Raw genomic sequence first — 18,528 nt, 5'->3', positions numbered from 1 at the left:
CTAATTTGACCAAATCTTTATTTTTCACAACTCATAAGTTACTAAAATATTAATGAGTAAAATCACTAAATTTTTACCATTCTTTTATAATACAAAATTTAAAAAATTATTGTCCTACTTTTTAAGATGATAAGTTGTTAAAAAAAATTGACTATTAAAAGTATTAAATATTATTCTATGTCATTCGATATTAATCAACTAATTTATCAGTTAATCTTATGAAATATTTTTAATTAAATCAATTAACTTATAAGCTTTTAGTAAGCTTATGTCATTTTATCTGTTTTACAGTGGACTTTTATGTATGTTGTCACTGCCTTGGTTCTGGCATTAAAGTCGAGTTCCTTTTCCCTACTCAAATATAGTATAAAACAAATAAAAAGAAAATTAGACGCAAATACATGACCAAAATAGCTGTATCAGAATCTGCTGCAATGCAGAAAGCTAACATTGGTGCTAATTAAAATGAAAAAATAGAACCAACTACCAATAGATCAACTTACAATTAGAGCTTTGCTATTTCATCTGGAAGATAACCAGAAACACTGTTGTATAAACTAAACCAATCTAATATCAAGAGTAACTTTTGTCCATTCATGAAAAAAGAAATATTTATTATTCATCTGTCGAGAAAAAACAATAAACAATTTTTTATGTATCCAACCATGAATCTTTCATTAATTTAAAAGAATAAATGCAACATTTATTATAAATACCCAGAAAAACTTCATGTTAATACAATTTTTTTTATAAATATATTACAAGAACAACAGATAAAAAATAACAGAAAAAAAGAAAAAGATAATTATGATTTAATAATTCCTGAAAACATTTTATCTCGTAGACGTCATAGAAAATTGATAATTCTAATTTGTTTAAATCCAAATAATATAAATAGTATGCATAAAAACAGAATATTTTGTAATCATAATCATTGTCTCAGTTAAATACGTCAAACCAAATCCAAAACTCTACCCACTTAAATTTGCCAAGACACATTATTAAGCGTCCCCAACAAAAAAGTAAAAATAAAGCCCCAAACAAAACTACAAATCAATGTGGGCTAGTGATTTAATCCTCAAAATCTCCAGCATTTTCCAGTAAGTAGTTGGCTGCCAATTGCTCGTCACGGTCACATGCCTCGATGACTGAGGCTCTATCAAATCCCATAGCCTCAAGCTATGTATAATAAGTAAAATCAATCAGCACATATATGAAGCTAATGGATAAGTCAGTGGAAATAAAATGAGCAAATATCAGTCTTAAAAATATAAGAGACATACCCTTCCAATTGCCTCCTGCTCCGCTGGCGTCACATTGATAGCATGAGGCATATCTTGCTCAGGTTGATCAAATATATCACTAATAAAAGAAAGAGGGTTACATTTCTAAATAAAATATTTCTGAGATAACAGACTACTAGTTCCATGTCGTGTTATAAATAATTCCTGGATAGGGTATCAAGCTGATAGTCAAAAGGTTATTTTCATGTTACAACCATGGCCAAAGACTAAAAAATTGAAATAGCAAATGATGAAACAGATTACAGGATCAATGTTAGTAAAACACAATGATATAATAAAATTGTCTAGCATATAACACATATGGCAAGCAGTATGCTGACCCTTCAGAACCCTCAACAGGATCGTTAATCAACTGGAGAAATTCACCATGATGCTCTTGAATAAGTCTTGAGAGACTAAGATTCTGCTTTCCAAGTTCCTGAAGTACAGGCTGCAATAGAAATGTTAAAGTGACCATATGTCAGATATTGGGTGATCAAGAAAATAGCCAATTAGATACCTGCAGAATTTGTGGATTGGATTGCACCATTGAGCGTAATGCTTGAAACTAAAAATGCTGATAAAAACAGCTACTTAAAAACTATTAAAGTTTGAAGCGAAAGAAGAATAACAAATCAATTGCAGTACTAAATTGTCAATTGTTCTATGTGCTAACCCTGCAGTATATTGACTAGGCATATGCATATTCATCATACATTTCCAAATAGCTCCAATCCAATCATATAAACCATAAAATAATTGTAACAGACGAGAATGCTCCAACAACAAATATTTTTGCTTTATGTCTTGGCATTTCTTATAAAGCTCAAGGGATCCAATTCCAGCTCCAGCACCAGAAACAGCCCCGGCGGTGACAAGGTACAAAAACTTCTGATGATCCATTTGAACTATAAGTATTACCTGTGGAGACATATTCAACGGAGATGAGTTAGGGACCGGACCCCAGAAACAGCCCCGGCGGTGACCCCACCTGTTTCCGTTGTTTGACTGATTGGGTAAGGAGCAGCTGGCACAGCAATTTCTGCTGCTTCAGGAATTCTCTGCAAACAAAAAGTACATAAATAATTGCTAAATTGCAAAAGATGCAGCAGAAAATTTAAGCAGTTAGATTCTACAATGAGCACTTAAGGAATACAGAATATAAATAATCTACAGCACGCTTTGGGTTATTGTAAGCTGCTCGAAGAGCACGACTAACTGTATCTCTGTCCCAACTGCCACCACCCAGGTCCATAATTTGCTGAATAGTCTGCTCAAGACTACTACCAGCAACTAAATTTGAAGCAGCCTGACCATAAGTATCTGTAGTCACACTGCAAAAATGATACTGAAATGTTTATTAGAAGGCTTGATTACAGGAAACAGGAAAATGGCAAACAACTAAATTTGTTAATTGCAACAAGAGGGTGATATTATATCAATTTATGACAAATATAATTACAACGCTAGAGTGTGTAAATAGGAATTTAGATTTTAGTTATTTGGGTCTGGTACGCTTTACCCCTTGGTTGTAATACAACTTAATTTTCCATTGTGGATTAGAATTTGTTGAGCCTAAGTTTGGGCTACCCATAATGGTATAAGGGCTATTCAAGTTGCATGTGGAATGCATATCAACTGTCTTTTATAGTTTAACATTATTATTGAACTGAATTTTCGGAATTTTAGCGTATTTTCATCAGTTTGTGTGTGGCTGTAGTGTACTCCAAAGTGAAAGCATCTGAGGAATCTGAAGATTGAACAAATTGAAGATTACAGGTCAAATGACATCTGAGTGCAACAGGCTGAACGAAATCTGGACATAAGCCTGGCCCTTCTCAATTGAATGAGTGTACTTCATTTTAACTTTTAAAGATAAAAACAGTGATGAATGCTAATTTATTTAAATTTAACTAACGATATAATTTTTTTTTACAATGTTATTATCTAAATAAAAAAATTTATCAGATATGAAAAATTTGTTTATTTTAATAGTCATATCTGAAAAATAATAACATAAAATTAAATATAAAAAATACTGTGTTATGGTCGTGCAATATGCACAAGATATGGAACAATAAAAAATTGAAAATATAATAATATAAATTACATTTTGTTAATGAAAATGGTTATGAAATTAATAAATGAATATATTAAAATTATTGCTAACATGCTTGATTTGATTGAGGTCTCGTAAAATCTTATAAGTTCTATTTCAATTTGTTTATTGTAATATTCTATGCTTCGGTAATATGCTTAACAAATTATTAATTGTTTTTCTAATGTGAAGAAATTAAGTGGCACCATTCACGTAAGTAGCATCGATCCGAGTAAACCTCCTAAAAATTTGTAGGGAACAACTTGAGATACGGATCTGAGTTGAGAAGCATATATAGATGTGGGTATCCCTAAAGGTGTAAAGGTGTAATGATCTCTAGTTGCTAGGTACGTGAGTCTAAAATCTATCGATGAAGAAGAGTAGCAGAGGTAGTTTGTATATTCTTGGACAATGGTGCTAGTTATTAATTATGTCCTTTGCGGTGTGAGTAGTAGTAGTAGTTTTGACATAAATAAAGTGTTGTCGGAATACCCAGCGTACAGCAGATTCAGCAACTATCTTGGACAATGATATTTCAGTGGTGCCTCATAATCCCAATCTGAACTCACCTGTTCCGCTAATATCACCCGTACCAGCAAGTGATGCCGGTTCAGCTCCAGCAAAGCCTGCAAAGTTTTCAATTTCATAGCATTTGTTCCAAAATGCTGAGAACAAACTACCAACCACTGCTACTGGCTAGACGCTTTCATTACCATTTACTTGCATAAACCCAGAGGTGGTTGTTTACTCTTAATAGATTTTTCATTCGTACAGCTTTTGGATAACTGGACTCAACTAAATGGCCTTAATTAGTTTTACACTAAGAGTGTACTAGTGTCTCTGGCTGCTAGAAATTCAGTTTTAAACTACTTTTTTCCCGCATAATTCATCACTTCAAAGTGACCGATCGAGGACATTCTTGCAGCCTGCCTCAACCATATAGCATTGAATGTTTGTCTATGTTAAAAAATTTGACTTAAAGATTCCAGTCAATCAGTCATTGCAAAAAGAAATTAAATTTTTGGAGCCTATGAAAGAAGAGCTTATATAAAAGCTTATTAAAGTTTATAAAAGTAGCTTATGACCTTCCTACAAAATTTAACTTATTTTGATAAGCTAAATTTTAAATTTTTAAAATAATTATTTTAACTTTTATATTTATATGGTACTAACGATTCATCCTATATATAAGAAATACAGGACAAAACATCAAAATAAAAAAGTGATCAAATTAGTTATTTTTAATTAATACTATCGTAAATTTAAATTTTATTTTAAAAATGTCTTTAAATTTAAATGTCCCAGATTGCATTTAATGTTAATGTTTGTAATCTAAAATGTATGTAATTGTTTCTTATAATTCTTAGATCAAAGAAAAACACAATTTATTTCTTATAAATAGGCCCAAACACACTAACTTGTTAATATTATTATTATTGCTGTTTATCATGACATTAATATGAAGTATTCAACAATCGGATGTCATGATTAATCTTTGTTTAGACACTCCAAGTACACACAAGTTTAGTATTCTTCTTTCAAGATGACATATATATACATCATATCCAAGATCTAAATTTAAACCTAAATAATTTAGTTAAGTGACACAAATGGCTATCATTTTGTAAAAAGTTGTTGATTGATAAGTTATTGTTGAATAAGTGTTTGATTCAAGTGTTTATTCAAGCATATCTTTTGTATTGAATACATGCACCTTTAAAATTATATGGCGAAACAAATTATTTAATTATCAAACCAACTACTAAATTGTTGTCAAGAGACTTGCACTAAGGTATATTGCTGTTATGAAAGTTCTATCCTCGCAGTCATATTGATTTTCATACTGTTCAATTCTGTAGTTAACGATAATATTCCTAAAGCTCGAACAATGAAATTCTTGCGCACCAACTTTCGTGCATGATTTGAAATTTTGAATTAACTTATTTGTAGACTAGCTTATTGCCTCCTTGAGATGAGTTGGAAATTGAAATAAGTCATCCTTGACAATCTTTACCTTCTTGACTGACTGTTACTATACTAGAATTGATTATATATTGACAATAAAAAATTTTAAGCATCTAAATAATAATTTTCTTTTCCTATTCCATTATATCATCAATCAAATCAATTATTTATCTCTTATTTATTTTTTCTTTTTTAAGTTGTAGAGGTTGTGCAAGAAATATTTTTCTTATTGTAGATTCAAAACAAGATTTTTTTGAACAATCGCATCACATCTGTAATTTCGTTTGAAAGTGGAGATATTTGGATATTTTACTCAGTCGGTGGTTAATATTTACGTACGCGGCGAAAAGAAAGCAACAAATATCAAATATGAAACTTGCTATGGATGTTTGTGAAATGTTCTTTTTTTGTTCCAGAAGTAATCTAATTTTGACATTCTTTTAAATCATTGAATTGAAAATTGTACTTTAGGACGGTTAGTAGTTAGAACCCACCACATTAGTTTCAATCCAAGTGAAGGTAAAGATGATGAGAAGAAGGGGAAAATGATATATAGTTGTGTGATAATATCAAATCTTTTAGAATTGGTATACAATTATTGGAACAATCTGATGTACTGCTTCCATTACATTTGACCGGTTAGGCGTGATTTTGGACTCTTGAAATAGAAATTCACGTATATCATACTATGATTGATGTACTTGGATGCGTCTTTCTTTTGTTAAACACAGTTGTGGTCTGAGCGTGGATAAATTTTAGATTATAATGCGTTGCGCTCACTTCTACAAAACTTAATATAATAAACTTGAGATAATAAACACTCTGCTGCTGCTTGTTACTAAGAGTGACCAGTGTTAATTATTGTAATCTTCCGGGCGTACTAGGCGCTGGTTCAATGTCAGTGAGACATGAAACCTACTTGGTTTGCAGTTAGAGAAACAGTAGCTATTCCCAAAATGCTCTTGGGTTGAAACTATTGGCATATGTATATATATATACTACTACTGTGACAGGGTAGTAAAGTTTCAGTTGTAAAAGAGAAACCTGATGATTTTGTTATGACTTGTACTTAGTTTTAGTAGCCAAGAAGAAGAGAGGAATCATGATGCCTCACTAAGCGATGCTGGCAATGGAAAGATAAAAGGAGGGTGGCTTGCCAGTTGCAGTAGAGGTTTTATTTGTAAACTTAAAACTTGTGTCTGGTTTTAACATTAAGCATGATTTGCAGATTCAGTATGGTTGGACCATACAAAGATCCTCCAGAAGGGCAATTGCTTGCGCTTATGATGGTGGTTTTCTATAACTTCACCTTCTGTTCTCTGTAGCATTTCCCACATCACTTGTACATCTTGATATCCGCATGTCTGTACATCATCCTGAAGCTTGAGCAGTCCAGCTCCTGCGGCAAATAAAAAAGTAGTCTCTATGAGATGTATCATACTGTATTATAAATTCACCATCATTTTCTGATAATTTTTATTGGTTGTGGGGGTCACTATAAAATACAGACTATGAAGTTGTTTTGAGGAGAGGGGCACCACTGAAGTGTATGTGCATAGTAATGAAGTGGAAAGAAAAGAAGGCAAGGAAGCTAAAGGAATCTGTGCAGGGAGAGCATAGCAATTGGAGAAAATAAAATAAAGAATACCGTTTTTGCGAGGCTTGAGGCGAGCAGAGAGAGCAAGGCAGAGACGCCTGAGGGGGAAAATGATGTTGCGGCAAATCTCCATAAGCTTGTTTGGTGAGGGTGATGATGTTGTTGTCTTCTTGATCTTCTTCCTCTGCCCAAGTGGCCCCGCTGCTATTCTTTTTAACCCGGCCAGACCTATTACTATTATGATTCATCACCCTTCCTCAGATCACCGACACCTGATTTTAATTATTATTCATACTCCTACTCCTTTAATCTTATTTATTCACCTTCACCAGTCAACAAGGGGCCATCATTATTAATAAACACGCTCTCATGTTATCACCCTTCTATAAAACACAAACTACTTATCATATTTCTTTTCTTTTCTAAAATTATAAATTTCGTCCCTATAATTTAATCAAGGAATTTAGTTTTTTTAATCTTGATATCTTCAACGTTGATTGTGTCACGATTTTATTAGAGATTGATATTAATTATATGTGTGAAGTTGAAGTTTAATAAATACTCGACGGTTAATGTCCAATAAAAATAATACATGGGAATCAATGTCTAATTTCAGGATTGAAGACGAAAAAAATAGGATTGTAAAAAAATGAAAGATTAAATTCATGAATTAAATTACAGGGACCAAAATTACAAATTTGAAATAAATAGAGAGACCAAATTTACAATTTTACCTATTTCTTTTTAATTCATTTCAAATTTAACTTTTTTTGTTTAAAGTATCTACCATTTTTGTTTCTTTTACTTGTTTTTTTTAGTTAACTATCTATCTATATTTTATATAAATTTTTGTTTCTCATCACCTTCTTTTACTTAAAATATGCCAATTATTATAAGCGGCGAATGGTTATATACATATCAAAAGTTTTACATGATCATCCTATCACAAACTCACGTTATGATAAAATTATTAATTTTTAAAGTAATTATGATAAAGTAATTCAAATAAAAATTTATAACTGAAAGACAATATAAAATTGTTTTATCCTATTATTGTGTAGACATTAATTTTTTATTATATTATATTTAAATATTTTGTAGATTTTAAATATAAAAAAGTATTCGAGAGAAAATATTTCATTAAGTTGGCTAACCGAATTTTTTAGAAAAGATTAATAATAAACAAAGTTACTGAATATTCCACTTCACACCATCATTATTACAATGATAAAAAAACTAACATAAAGAAAATTGAAAGTAAATCTACATACGATTTAATTAAAATAAAAACAAAAAAATATAATTAAACCTAAAATATATTTAATATTTTTACATCACTTAGACAAATAATAAAACGGGGGTCACAATTTCATTTTAGAAAACTTATGTACTAATACTTCCTGTGGGTATATATTCACTTTATTCTAAATTGCATGCAAAATTAATTTGTTTAAATTTATTTATTGTAATAAGTATTTATTTTAATAAAATAAATAGTTTTTATTATTTTTGTTTATTTAAAATATGTCTGCTTTAAAATTATCAATTTTTTTATCTATTTCTTAAAAAAACATTTATATAAAAAATATTTAATTTAAAATTAAAATAAACTGACTCATAATATGCCACAAATACTTATCACGGTTCTTTAACTCAGCACACTATACTTAAAAAAAAAAAAATACATTGCCAAGTTAACCTCTTACTTAATTTATTAGTATTTTTCCTTTTGTAATTTCATGGAATAAATTAAAATAGGAAAACACAAGGGTTGACTAGTTAGGTAAATGGTTTACGATGGATTAATGATTTTAATTTGACCAATTATAACAAGTTGGTCGATTTTATTTTATTTTTTTAAAAAAATGGCATTTATTTCTATAAAAGAAATAACAATCAAACGTGTAGGGTTCTTTGAGTTCTCCAGGGGAGTATCGCTCATAGAAGCGTCGATGATAGGCACAACCTACCTGTGGCTCCAAAACGACCATACCCAGAGAACCATGTAACGAATGTCATCCTCCACACCATTGAAGACACTGAATCCACTATCTCGTCGTGACTTAGCCACTTAAAACAACTATCGTAGTCAACCACAATGAACATTCATCCTTGCCTCTTTAATTTCTTTATCATTTGTGCATACATGCAGTTGAGGTTCTTGCGCATGGAAGAGTGGTAGACGCATGTGCAGATTCAAAGAGAGGACAAGCACACTGGTGCTAAACAAGTAATCATTAATTAGGGCTCGTGGGAGGCACACATCATCAAAGATATATAGGGGGGTTCATGATGTGAAGGTGGACGTGTGAGGGTCATGGGTGTCTGCGCTGCCACCTTTCGATTAAGATCAGGCTCGGTGAAGATGTTATCTAATTATTAACAAATGATTCATTTTCATCATTGAATATTAAATTAAAAAAGCTTAAATACTTTTTTAAAACTTATGATTTAGTGTTTTTCCTTGTTTTTCATCTTTTCAAACAAATTTTGTTAGTTTTAATTCTCTTTGTTTTATTTTTTTGTGTTAAAATGATTAAGATAATACTTTAAACTATGAAAAAAATATTATCTAAATTATTTAAATTACAAAAAAACAAACAAACATACTATACCTGAATTAAAATTATTTCTTTACAACAACAAAAAATAAAAAAAATACTAAATTATAAGAATCACAAATTTATTTAAATCATAAAAAAAATCTATAGACAATTAAATGCTTGACCATAATAGACCATATTTAACCTTTTCAGGCTAGTCATCGTCATAAAAATATGAGTTACTTCTAATTTTAGTCTTTTTTTATTTTTTATCCATAATTTTACATACATTGACCATTTAACTTAATGGTTGACTAATAATTTGATAATATTAAGATGAGGTGTAAATTAATATTTAACAATGAATAAATAATTTAGTAATCAAAATATATAAAAATAAATAAGTAAACATATGCAAAAATGACAATTGAAAATAAAGTATGAATTTTTTATAATCTGAATACTAAAATGGTGAGAAGAAGGAGGATCAAAATCGAGAATTAGAAATTAAAGGAGAAATTATAATGTAATCTAAAATTATTATTTTTTCAAATAATGAATAAAATATTTTTTATTTTAAAACGACTAATATTTTATTATATATATTTTGAAAAACAATGGTTCAGCATGGAAAAATGGTGTCGGTAATCAAAGAAGGTTCAACAGCAACAGTAGTTGGTTCTGTGACATGAAATATGTCAGTACTCTATTAGTTATTTCAAGACATCTGGACACGTTTGGTCTTCTGAATCTAACGAGTAACGGATGCATTTTCAATCAAAAAAATATCGGTTTTAAATTATTATTTTTTATTTATCAAAATTGACCAATTCTGCGGTTATCCTTAAGTCCAAACATGGACCCCATTTTTATTTTTTTTTTAAATAACGGAGAGCACATTTCAATCCATTGGATTTGAGAATTTAAAGAAATTGGGTTGTTTTTTTCGTTAAACGTAGGTATGGATTGATGTTTGTGCGTCATATTATTGAATCTGTTTTTGGTGATAACAAATGACTTTGAGCAAATTACGTAATGTGAAAGATGTCAGATTAGGATATAGTAGATTGTATTGGAAAGTCTATATATATCATAGAGGTTTTGGCCAATAATAATTCTGTAATAGGAAAAAAGGTTGTTAATTTGATTTTCTAAATGGACCTAGCTAGTTGAAAAGCATTAGGTGATACTGAGGAGTGAGGAGTCTTATTTAATTCGGATTAGGCGTATGTGTGTTGAATGTGTCAACTTCAACTGTGTGAAAGAAAGGGTAATAAGTTGTGGTGGAGAGGAATAATTCAAGGTTGGTGAGTGTGAATCACTTTTATCGTAGTTTTCAGGTTTCCAAGTATCTCTGCACCTAATACTGTAAATCCTAACAAATCATGGGTTACAAGTCAATAATTTTAATGATTGTTATCATATTCATCAGATATATTTATCGTAGTTTTCAGGTTTCTTACTACTACTGTTTATACTCCTATTATTTTAATATTATCAACACACTCTTACAGTGTTTTTAGCACAATTTTATCGGTATTTTTAATATAATTTTCCATTATTAATTTTGTAATTGATGTCCTTAATACTTGTTAATAGTAAGATTTTTTGGGTTAACTTGAGAGAAACAAAATGGTTATGGGTACATGCGTTCAAGAAATGGAGTTAGAGTTAATTACAATAACCACCTCTGTTCACTTTCTAATGATTAAAGTTGATAAAAAAAAAAACCCATTGTAGCAAGCATATCATAATCATAATTAGGACAAAGAATAATGCGGAGATCCATCCGAATGTGCGAGCACTACAGAAGTAGGATACTATATATATTACAGTATTTATCTCCATTCATACGGATATTATATTACAATATTTACCTTCATACATACCTTTTTTTATATAAAAAAAAATCCCATCATAGATTCATACTCAAACAGATAGGAATTTTAGTGTTTCTGTATTTTTTGGATACCTAACCATAGTACTCGTAATTAAACCCATTACGTACACACACTATTGTTAAAGATAAATGGGAGAACGACGAAATTACAACTTTATAAAATGAAAACGTGAGACAGTGAAAGGATGGGGTGCGAGTGAAAACTTTTTTTACACGAAAAATACATAAAAATAAAATTCTATTAATAATTGGCATTTAAGTTGTTGCACATAGAGAAGCTAAGGATGAGGTTTGATGCATATGCTTTTCGGCATTGAGATTATTCTGGGGTCGAATAATTCCACTGTGGATACAAAAAGGAACTCAACCACAATGGAAAAGGGCATTATTCAACCCCACCCAATTTTGTTGCCTTGAATGTATGTATGTATGTACACATCATGTTGTGGCATCCACACACAAAAGTCAGTTACACATCAGGCTTCTTTAATCTCAAATCCTACGATATAAATCTGACATTCGTTTATTCTTCTTTATCGCACACCCTCTTTTCTTTTCGCCGAAGCCAATCACAAAAGATAAGAGCAAACATTAGTGCTTGTCCTTCTTGTTTTAGAATAGTGTAGATCAACTAACTAATACGTATATTCCACTTCACTCCACTATCCACCCAAGATCACTGATTCTTTTGGGTGCTTTTAATCCATCACTAAAAAGTAGCCAACTTTCCAAGTTAACAGAGCATCGGATTCCGATAAAAGAGTGGACTATTTGGATTGTTCCGAGATAAAATGTAACATTCACATGCCATCAGCACAAAATACTTAAGATAGAAGGATGGCCTTGGATTAGGAATCCAGGACACGTTGGCAATCATCCTCTGTTTAATATATACTACTTTCGAAGTGATTATCTTTTCTCACTGGTTAAGTGTTCAAGGTCAAGACTCTTATATGCACCACAAACAGAGGAAGTGGCATCCTCTGTTTCAACATTATATTATTATCTACAACTATAGGTCTCGTTGCCAAAGAGCACTATGTTTAGTCTTGTCAATTTCTCTCCATTCTATTCAATTATGTACCAAAGTTAGATTTCAAAACAGAAATAGCCAAGAATTATTATCACCAAAAAGCTCAAAATCCAAACCATCTAGAGATTTGCATATATTCTCATTCTGCGGTGGCCGAGAAAGTGCTTTTGTGCCCACGAATGCAATGATATTCTTGGTGGGGTTGTTGATTTATGTTGTGTTTCTTGAACTTTGAAGCGCTTAATTTATATGGAGACAGGACCAACATCGCCTATGGTCAAACCGTGGTTCAAATACAAAATGATTCTAGCCTTGAAATGTCTCCTCTCTGGTGCCATGAAGTGATTATAGGCTGAGGTGGTTGGTTATGTGATATAAAGGTGGCAACTAAGTTTGACTCTTCTGTTAATATCATTGCGTCATTTACACTAATCAAATCATTACCCACGAAGTTTCAGCTCGCTAAAAGGATAACATGTTTTATGACAATTGAATTTTGTAAATGCAACTTTGTAAGGATACTTAAAAAATAATTGTAGAGAAATTGGGAGATTTGGCTATCGTTTCGCTCTCCTTTCAACAAAACGCAGATTTTCTTTAGCTTGGGGGGAATTAGACTTATATATTATTAACTCATTGTTCCACGGTGCAATTTAGATAAAATACAGAGTCAGGATAGCAAGTCAGAAACAAAACTTCTAAGAAATCACAGGATAAAGAAAATCAATCAGAATTTATTAATTATTTGTGCTAACAACAGCATATTCAAGACTTGAATGAATCATCCAGGATGTCGGTCGGGTTGACTATTCCAGGTAACTTCGTTGCCAATTCTGTTACTTATTTGATATTGACGGTCTTTTGTTGTTTGTTTCCTATACTAATACTTGGATTTGAATACTATAAAGCACCAGCAGATTAAATTATAAGAATAATTACATCACCTTTGAACTAACGGTACTATAAGAATACAATGATACACGAACAAGCGGTTCAGCAATTTAAGATTAAACATTGCACTGTTTTTGGATAACATTTAATGCATATCCTTATCTTAAAAATGGGTTACATCATGATAAATAACGATTGTTATAAAAACTGGGAAATTGCTAAAAAGTTGACCGTATCCACGATAGCAACTTTACAAGGATTCCTGAGGACTTGCCCCACGGCAACATTCTTTGTATTAGTCATCTATGTTCTTCATGTATTCCTTTGAAAGTTCAGTTTCCATTATCAACTGTTGTTCTTTGATTAGAGTATAACCCGATTCAGGTAAAGCATCCACCGTTTGCTATCCAACCAAATACAAAAGCAGTATCAACTTCATTTGCATTCTTTTCACATAAACCAAATCAAGATGTTAAAAGGAAAACAAGAAAATAAAAAAAGGGATAAAAAGAAATTAACGAAAGAAACAAGACAAGACAGTCAAACAGGTCATTTATGTATATTTCTTCAAACATTACCAACTTTTCTAGAGACTAATTTCTCGCAGAGGATGCCCAAACGTTGGGCAACTTGGGCGGAAAAAGAATTGACCAGTCAGTATTACAGTGTCACTGAAAAATTACTAATAGTGAAAGATCTCATCATGTGCAAGAGAGATACTAACAATAAAAATATCTCGTATCAAACATCATGGATGGAAATCCTTGGGGACATGCCAGTATCCTTTAAATTTTTATATTTTGATTTTTGAACTTCTGAAGTCCGCTTGAAGAATTCAATTCAACTCAACTATATATATAAACAGACTAGAATTTTTTTATCTTCTATCTACTTGGTGGCAAACTACAAACATAGAATATGCTTTGTCAAAACCAATTATTGTTCAAATTTCTATTTTTTTTAAAATAAAATAACATTTCATTTAATGCTAGAATAAATCAGTCAAGTCAATTTGAATTGCACTAGAATAGAAAATCCACGACCCTAATTTGTTTTGGGCCTTTTGGCTCATATTCGCCAATAATTTTTAACTGATAAATGAGCTCTCAAGTAATATTTCATCGATACTAATTTGATCAACAGCCAATTCCCATCAGTTAGTGGACCGTAACGGGACACAGAATAAGTGTAGAAACAAGGAAAAAGGGCCGATTAATTTACCTCTGGAGGAATAAATACTGGAAGGCTTGGTCCTTTCGTCTTTTGAGAAGTTTGTTTCCAAAATTTCCAACACCTCCAATATCATCAATCCACCACAATTATCATTGTTGAAAGTTGAAACATCAGCTATGTTAAACATTGGTATTTATTGCAATTTACTGTAGATAGTTGCATTAGTCTTACTCGTGTTCCACGGAAACATATTCCCTTAGTGATATACTTAAATAATATTAAAATGCAAGGTGATAGAAACATACACAATTTTCAATAGGATTTTAAGAATATAATTATTTGCTAATAAGGAGTTGGTCATGAAGCAAGTTAATCCCCACACAAAATCTGTGAGATATAATGAGTGAATAATTTCTGCAGTGCAGAGCAAACCACATTCAAGAGTCACAAATTAAAAGAGAGAATACCTTCCTACCCCCTCTTTTTTATATAATTTGTCCAGGCGCACCTTTTCAATAGTAGTAGTAGCGTAAAGTAATATTAGAAGAGAAAAGGAGACCATTTAGAATTCAATACAAATCATAGTCATAATTGAAGAGATTAGAAGTGAGATAAAGATAACAGGAGAGACTAGAGTAGATTGTCGAAGGGAACGCCAGTGGAGGGAATCCAAGAGTCAGCATCCAAGAGATAGGAAGCAGTGAAATAATGGGCGGATGGGGTAGGGCGGGAAAGGACCTTAACACCAGGCCAGTCAACCCTATGGTCAGTTTTGGAGCCCGGCCCAAAATTATGAAACTCGATGTAAGTGACTTTGTCAGTGGGCTGGTGGGCCATGGGCTCCCAACCTTTAGGATCGACCATGGAGTCGATGTAAGAGTGGAAAATGGCCACTGTGGAATAGGCTCTCAAAGGACGCCCCAGCGTTGCACGAAGCACCTTCGATTTTCTAGCCGAGTCCTGTGGGGACATTGTGAATTTGCATCTTTGGAAACTGAAGCCAGTCTTCTCCTTTGGATCCTCTCGCGACTGTGCGGTGAAGGTCACGTACTCGCTGTATCGCGCGTACAGCATGCAGTCCTGGAACACTGCCGCTGCGTTGCCGTATATGAAGTCCACCGTGCCGTAGATGTCGCAGTTTTTGTAGAACTGACTCCCCGAAACCGCCCAAAGTGTGTCTTGGACTCCTTGGATTGAGCATTCGAAGAATACACTCTTCTTTGCCTCATTCCTAACCGCCACCGCCGCGCTTGCCTTCAGCCCTGCCCAGTTCTCAAATCCCATCTTTTCTGCCATGAACCCATCTCCTCGTACGTCTGAAATCAACACCCTACCTTTCATTTTAATTCATAATCCATCACCTCTTCGAACTACCTTACGCTTACCTTATTATATATATCTACTGTACTATATCTTATACTCATTTTTTATTTAATTCAAACTCATGAAATATGTAATATATATGAATCTAAACTATTGACAGCTGTTCTTCTTGCCAAAACCACCAAACACGATATCTATAACTCAGTTACCATTTCCACTAAATACATACTTGAACGCTTAAAAATGTGGTGTTTCCTTCAAACAACAACAACAACAACAACAAAAACTTCTCCTCCGCCCAATAATGAAAATGAAATTACAAACACATAGGATTACTGGCAATTTTATTCGATTCGTATTGATATTTGCATGGGATTTATTGAATCGATTTTTACTGATAATAAAACTTAATTAGAATGATTGAATCGATTTGAAGCCAACAAATTATAAATGTCCATCTTTTTCAGCCCCTCAAATAAAAAATTGTCTTCTCGTGAAACAAAATATTGAGCGGAACTTTTAACAATGACGTTATTATGTTGACCATAAGGAAAGTAAAAAGTCTTAACACTCAAATTAGGTTGTTTTTTTATTGGCAAATTATATATGCTCATTACATGATGTAGAATTCGACTCTCAATAATGCACAGCAAGTCAGCAACCAACTTCAAGCATCTGGAACATTCACACCAACGACGACCAATTAGGTTAAATTTATCCTTGTGGTAGTTTGCCAAATACCCATATAAAAATAATAAAATATATTGTTAGGTTAATTAGTAAGTAATACTAGTACGTCTAAGATCGTTGTTGGGCGTTGGCACTTGTTTTCTACACTTTGGAGTTTGGAGTCAGTGATCTAATTAATAAATTCACCAAATATCGATCTGCCCTTCTTGAATACTACTACTGGTACATAGCTGTAATCTACTCTCACATTGGCATCTGCCTTTAACTTGTTAATATTATGCCTTCAAATATAATTATCAATGCAAGAAAGATGTTCGTGTTATATATTATGGGAACGTGAAAGAAGAAAATTAATTAATACTACTAAATCTTACTGAATTGAAGCATCAATTATATATAATAAAAATTTGATAACTTCACGCAAATTTGACTATTTGTTGCCATAAAATACTTGGTTTAGTTACTCCTCAATTCCCCTTCTCTGATTCGATCTCGATCAAATCGCAAGTACGCAAAAACTCAATGGGTAACTTGTTCGGTACTAGTAGCTAGTATTGACAAATCTTTCATTCGCATCCATGCACAACGTACTCTAGTGAGAAGAGCTAAAAAAAAACTGAAAATGGTATAGATAGTTTTGCTTTTACTGCGAATTGCATGTGCATTTTAATTTAGAGTTAGCGCGCGCACAAAAAAAAAAGCATGTTTGTGTCTTTATCTATACTTTATACCCAATTACTTGCGCCGTTAAATACAAGTGGAAAAGAAAGGTACGTAATGGTGACTAGATCCGCGCGTCCGTGCATTCGTACTATTGATGTTTATTAAGAAATCAATTATAATGAAAATTAAGCAGCTAGCAGATATAAGATGGGGATGAATAATTAATTAAGAAGAAGAATTAATAAAATTAATGAAAAGAAAAGAGAGGTGGAGCATACATATATCAAGCAAGCGTGCGTAAGTACGTACCTATGGTGGAACCATTTTGGTAGCCAACTAATTTGGTGAGGTGAGGTCCATCTCCAACGAGCTTAATATTAGTCTTTTTAGCAGGAATGGTTACGTACTCTTCATAAGTACCGGCTCGAACGTGAATGGTGTAAGGCTTATCACTCATGTCCGGAGCTTTCATAATGGCTTCACTCACCGTTGTATAATTTCCACTCCCATCCTTGGATACGATAACAGTACTGTGGCAGCACACTAGAACTGAAACAAATATCAGCAACACTGCAGTTGTTGAGTCCATGATAATCAAAGCATGCAGCAGCTGCTACCAATATTTTCTTCGATAATCCCGTTTCTGTATGTGTTTCTATATATATATATGGGGCAGCGGTTCGGTAGAAACCACCACGTTGACTTGTGTACACTCCACCAGCATATATAAATGAAAAGAACACCGATAAAAAAAATGAAAAGTGTGGCATGAATTTCGTGGTGATTAAAAATAATAATTGCATCGAGGGATGCCATGTATCCTCCCAATTTATCTCTTACAACTAACGAGGGTTGGTTGACCAAAAAAAGAAAGAAAATGGATTTGGTGCATAACTAATTAGGAAGAGTTAACCATGCATCCGTAAAGTAATAAATTATGGCTCTTTTTTTATTTAGAAAAGTATTTTAATTGTGTTTCTGAGTAAAATTATTTTTTATAAGAAATATATATCTGTGAAAAAATAAAATAAAAATTATTTGCAGGAATTGAATATAAATACCAAATAATTTATAACAACTAATGATGATAGATAATATTTACTTGCGTTTAAAACATACTAATAATATCCCTACCAGCTCATTTTCTCGTGGGTAACCTGTACAATTATATGGTGATTCTAATTTATACTTATTGAATTCTCGAGTCTGCAGTTAGCATCAATAAAAGTTTACTACGTACATTTAAGGCATTTTCCACGTTACACTTGGTGAGCCGTCCGTCACAATTTTAATTTTACTGAGATGTTTATCGAACACAAAATCTTACTTATTAATTATTGTTTATTAAGATTTTTTTATATAGAATTAA

The 18,528-nt window shown here is 32.1% G+C and overlaps 2 protein-coding genes and 2 long non-coding RNA genes across 6 annotated transcripts; all 4 read right to left on the bottom strand.

The window, feature by feature from the left end:
• Positions 1 to 900: 900 nt before the first annotated feature.
• Positions 901 to 2,910, bottom strand: LOC100804242 (ubiquitin receptor RAD23b). Of its 2 annotated transcripts, none has more exons than XM_041009764.1 (5): positions 2,806 to 2,910; positions 1,804 to 2,617; positions 1,625 to 1,734; positions 1,284 to 1,362; positions 901 to 1,179 (listed from the first exon to the last, which is right to left on the bottom strand). In XM_041009764.1, exons 2-5 carry the CDS (start codon positions 1,831 to 1,833, stop codon positions 1,072 to 1,074), a joined length of 327 nt encoding a protein of 108 aa, XP_040865698.1. In that variant the 5' UTR covers positions 1,834 to 2,617; positions 2,806 to 2,910; the 3' UTR covers positions 901 to 1,071. The 2 variants fall into 2 exon arrangements, with proteins under 2 accessions (XP_040865698.1, XP_014623014.1); XM_014767528.3 differs by having other exon boundaries at positions 2,205 to 2,617.
• A 3,216-nt stretch (positions 2,911 to 6,126) lies between these two features.
• On the bottom strand, positions 6,127 to 7,289 carry LOC100803890 (uncharacterized). Its single transcript, XR_418201.4, has 2 exons — positions 6,995 to 7,289; positions 6,127 to 6,745 (listed from the first exon to the last, which is right to left on the bottom strand). It is a non-coding gene; the product is annotated as an uncharacterized lncRNA (long non-coding RNA).
• Positions 7,290 to 13,396: 6,107 nt separating this feature from the next.
• On the bottom strand, positions 13,397 to 14,028 carry LOC121173592 (uncharacterized). Its single transcript, XR_005888716.1, has 2 exons — positions 13,889 to 14,028; positions 13,397 to 13,713 (listed from the first exon to the last, which is right to left on the bottom strand). It is a non-coding gene; the product is annotated as an uncharacterized lncRNA (long non-coding RNA).
• Positions 14,029 to 14,610: 582 nt separating this feature from the next.
• Positions 14,611 to 17,904, bottom strand: LOC102665195 (probable pectinesterase 56). 2 transcript variants are annotated; one of them, XM_041009763.1, is made up of 2 exons: positions 17,469 to 17,904; positions 14,611 to 15,817 (listed from the first exon to the last, which is right to left on the bottom strand). In XM_041009763.1, exons 1-2 carry the CDS (start codon positions 17,746 to 17,748, stop codon positions 15,114 to 15,116), a joined length of 984 nt encoding a protein of 327 aa, XP_040865697.1. In that variant the 5' UTR covers positions 17,749 to 17,904; the 3' UTR covers positions 14,611 to 15,113. The 2 variants fall into 2 exon arrangements, with proteins under 2 accessions (XP_040865697.1, XP_006597088.1); XM_006597025.4 differs by having other exon boundaries at positions 14,611 to 15,799; positions 17,469 to 17,898.
• Positions 17,905 to 18,528: the final 624 nt, after the last annotated feature.

This window comes from Glycine max, chromosome 15 (genome assembly GCF_000004515.6).
Source record: "Glycine max cultivar Williams 82 chromosome 15, Glycine_max_v4.0, whole genome shotgun sequence".
NCBI lineage: Eukaryota > Viridiplantae > Streptophyta > Magnoliopsida > Fabales > Fabaceae > Glycine > Glycine max.
This window is presented reverse-complemented; position numbering and strand designations above follow the sequence as displayed.

Excerpts from the sequence above, each read along its gene's own strand:
- LOC102665195 (XM_041009763.1), bottom strand. The coding sequence starts at position 17,748 with ATGGACTCAACAACTGCAGTGTTGCTGATATTTGTTTCAGTTCTAGTG. Across the intron at positions 15,818-17,468 it reads CCAAAATGGTTCCACCATAG|GTAGGGTGTTGATTTCAGAC; the intron begins GTACGTACTTAC and ends TTAAAATGAAAG.
- LOC100804242 (XM_041009764.1), bottom strand. The coding sequence starts at position 1,833 with ATGGTGCAATCCAATCCACAAATTCTGCAG. Across the intron at positions 1,735-1,803 it reads CCAATCCACAAATTCTGCAG|CCTGTACTTCAGGAACTTGG; the intron begins GTATCTAATTGG and ends TTTCTATTGCAG. Across the intron at positions 1,180-1,283 it reads AGCAGGAGGCAATTGGAAGG|CTTGAGGCTATGGGATTTGA; the intron begins GTATGTCTCTTA and ends TATTATACATAG.